Raw genomic sequence first — 3824 nt, forward strand, 5'->3', positions numbered from 1 at the left:
GGTAAAAGCCCGGAAATTCTGAAAGTCTGTTTTCTTTGTCATTCTCGCTCCCTTTTATTTCCCTGTCCCCCCTCCCTTTCTGTCTTACTCTGTGCTTACTTTTAAGGATTTATATCTCTTAATAGCTTTTGTTCCTATAAATACAGGGGTTGTTGAAAATTGATCAGACACGGAGAGGTTTAAAGAAGGAAACCAGAATCATACCATTCATTACTATTCATACTATTCATTACTTCAGGCATTTTTAATATTTTCCTGTGTTTGTATGTGTGTGTGTGTGAGAAAGAGAAAGAGATAGATACTAAGAGACAGAGATATTTTGTAAAGCAAAAAAAAAAATTTCCTTTGGGATGTAGAATCATTTTGTACCCTCATCAGTAGTAAATATGAGTGCCCCATTCCCTGATTTATGCCTTTTATATTAAAGGCATTACTACATTGTCTTTTTTATGCCTTGTGACTATTTTTCCCTTATCAATTGTATTTCAGAAGTATTTTACTTAGGTGGATTTTTGTCACAGAACCAAGTTTTAAATTGTTATATTTTCTCTTATAGTTTCTGTTTTTGGTGTTAGATTTCAGAGATTTTTTTCCACATACCAAGATTATATAAATGCATATGAAGAATTTATCCTTTATCAACTTAAAATGCTGATTTTTTTATATTTAAATTCTTACTGATCTTTAAATTTTTCTAAAATGTCTATAAGGTCTTTTTACACATGTCTATTTTTGTAAGAATAGTGAATTATCAACAATGAATCCTGGAACACTGAAAAAAATAAAATTAAATTTAAAAAAAAAGAGTAAATGATCAGTGTTTATACTACTTTTTAATTTCTTTTTATTTTTTAACTTTTCAAGTTCTTTATCATTTGAATGCACATGTAATTTTCTTTCCTTTTTTTATTGTGTTATGTTAGTCACCATAAATTACATCATTAGTTTTTGATGTAGTGTTCCAAATTCATTGTTTATGTACAACACCCAGTGCTCCATGCAGTTCATGCCCTCCTTAATACCCACCACCAGATTTATTCACCCCTCAACCCCCTTCCCCTCTAAAACACTCAGTGTGTTTCTCAGAGTCCACAGTCTCTCTTGGTTCATAACACTTTTTAATATTTGAAAGTTCATGTCTTTTTAATTACTGATTTTTTTCAAATATTTCTTAGCTGTTCTCATTGATTTACTCTTTCATCTGAAGGAAGGACAGGCAGTTATGGAGCATAGGCCATAGTTGCAATCTACTATGAATCTGTTAATGAGTTCTAACATGATGACTGTATCATTAAAACTTATGACATATAGCTATGTGGTACTTGGTAATTAAAATTATTTACTTTTCCTCTGCATCAGGGTCCATCATAGTCTGATGCTGATTGTCAGTTAACCAAGTGTACTCAAACTTAAGCAAACTAAATAGAAAATTGTTTATGTGCTTTGTGTCTTCATGGCCCTGGTGGTTTGATTTGCTTCTACATGAGGTCTGAATCTACATCTGCCTAGAGGTAATGATTCCTCACTGTCTATAAGGTCAGTGATGTCTCAGGAAATTCCTCAAATTAACCCATACAACTATAGCACTGTTGATGTTCCTAACCATGGGTACAGCTGTCTCTCATGGTCATCTGTAAACAATTCATGGTAACAATAGCCAACACCTATTGAGCAATTACTGTGTACAGAATTGTGTGCTGAGCATCTCCATGAATTTTCTTGTAACTGTCCTAGTAATCTTATAGTTCAGGGGCTCTTAATGTTATCACTTCATTTTGAGTAAATCAGTCTTTTGTGTTTAAGCTACTGGGAGAAACTCATAAAGTGAGAGGGTATCAGACAAAACTCCAAAGTCTGAACCTTTAATGTCCTCAATTTGTTCTCATGCTGTTTCTTCAGTATTAGCGTTCCCCAAAATTGAAAAAATGTTATGGTCAATAGTGAGCTATACTGCCTTTCCTTTGGTATACTTAATACAAAGACTTCCCTAAGAAGACTAGTTCCATAACTTTATTGGGCACATATACTGTGCCTCAAGAAAATATTATCAGAGTCATAAGTTATGATGCAGTTTTCCAGGTCAGTTAGAAGTTGACACATTAAGTGCATTCATATAAAAGTTTGTGAAATTATTACAAAGAGGATAAATAACTTTTCTTAAGGATAAAAGAGGAAATTTCAAAACATTATCTAGATGGCCATGTGGGCCTGAAGGGCTATCTCAGTTTTAATCTAGAGTGATTCTACTTATGGTCCTGTAAAGCAGCGGTTATATAATGAATTATCAGAGGTTTTTAAAAACTTTTAATGAATGATCTCTGTAATAATCACTTCATTTATAATATTTTAGTTCTCAAATTCAAACATATCTCTTTAAATTTCATGAGACTTTATGAAATAATTGAGAACCTAAAGCACTTTTTTTCATTTTTAATTTCAATTCCATTAGGCAACATATAACATATCATTATTTTGAAGCACTTTTAAAATCACTCTTCCTAATAATTTGAGATGAAGAGCTGGGTCTTTTCATCAGGACACTGAGACACTGATTCTTTCCCAGCACTCCGTGGAGGGAAAAAACAGCGCATATGGGAATTGTAATACTGTCATCTCACCTGAGTCAGCTGTGCATTCTCTTCTCTCTTTCCTGATTTTAGAAGCAGCAAGCCAATGATTGGGGGAGGAAATATGACACAGACCACCTATTTCATCCTTTTGGGATTCTCGGATTTCCCCAGAATCCTAGCAGTGCTCTTTGTTGTATTCCTGCTGATCTACATTTTGACTCTGACTTGGAACCTGTGCCTCATCATCTTAATAAGGATGGACTCTCACCTCCACACACCCATGTACTTCTTCCTCAGTAATCTGTCCTTCATAGATATCTGCTATGTGACCTCTATAGCGCCCAAGATGCTCTCCAACTTTTTCCAAGAGCAGCAGACTATCACCTTTGTGGGTTGTGCTGTTCAGTACTTTGTCTTTTCAACCATGGGACTGAGTGAGTCTTGTCTCATGACAGCCATGGCTTATGACCGATATAGTGCCATTTGCAATCCACTTCTCTATTCATCCATCATGTCACCCACCCTCTGTATTCGGATGGTGCTGGGATCCTATTTGGCTGGACTCTCTGCTTCTATACCCCAGTTGTGTACCATGTTTCAGCTCCACTTTTGTGGGCCTAATGTCATTAAGCACTTCTTCTGTGACATGCCTCAACTGATAATGCTGTCCTGCACTGATACTTACTTTGTGCAACTGTTGATTGCTATATTATCAATGATCTTTGGGATTATAAATGCCCTCATTATCATGATATCCTATGGCTATATTGTTATGTCCATCATGAAGATCACTTCAGCTAAAGGCAGATCCAAGGCTTTCAACACCTGTGCTTCTCATTTGACTGCAGTTTCCCTCTTCTATACTTCAAGTATCTCTGTCTATTTGAGTTCCAGCTCTGGCGGTTCCTCCAGTTTTGACAGATTTGCATCAGTATTCTACACTGTGGTTATTCCGATGTTGAACCCCTTAATTTACAGTCTGAGAAACAAGGAAATCAAAGATGCCTTGAAGAGGTTACAAAAGAAGAGATGGTCCTGCTGAGGCCCTGTCCAGATTTGTCCTCTCAGAAAACTTAATCCCCAGTAATATGCACAGGAATGTACTCTAACAAAGTTTGTACTGCCTTTGGATAAAGACAGGTTAATTTGACACAAATAATATGCCAAATGGAATGACATCTGACTTTATTCCTCACAAGCACAATACCTTTAAGTTCTGGAGGTTCATACTTTCAACCTGCATGAGGAGTGGCC

The 3824-nt window shown here is 35.8% G+C and overlaps 1 protein-coding gene across 1 annotated transcript; it reads left to right on the forward strand.

The window, feature by feature from the left end:
- The first annotated feature begins 2673 nt into the window (after positions 1 to 2673).
- LOC125079442 (olfactory receptor 5AN1-like) lies at positions 2674 to 3612 on the forward strand. The gene has a single exon (XM_047693045.1). The coding sequence runs from the start codon at positions 2674 to 2676 to the stop codon at positions 3610 to 3612; it is 939 nt and encodes a 312-aa protein (XP_047549001.1).
- The last annotated feature ends 212 nt before the right edge of the window (positions 3613 to 3824 follow it).

Source organism: Lutra lutra, chromosome 10 (genome assembly GCF_902655055.1).
Source record: "Lutra lutra chromosome 10, mLutLut1.2, whole genome shotgun sequence".
NCBI classification, from domain to species: domain Eukaryota; kingdom Metazoa; phylum Chordata; class Mammalia; order Carnivora; family Mustelidae; genus Lutra; species Lutra lutra.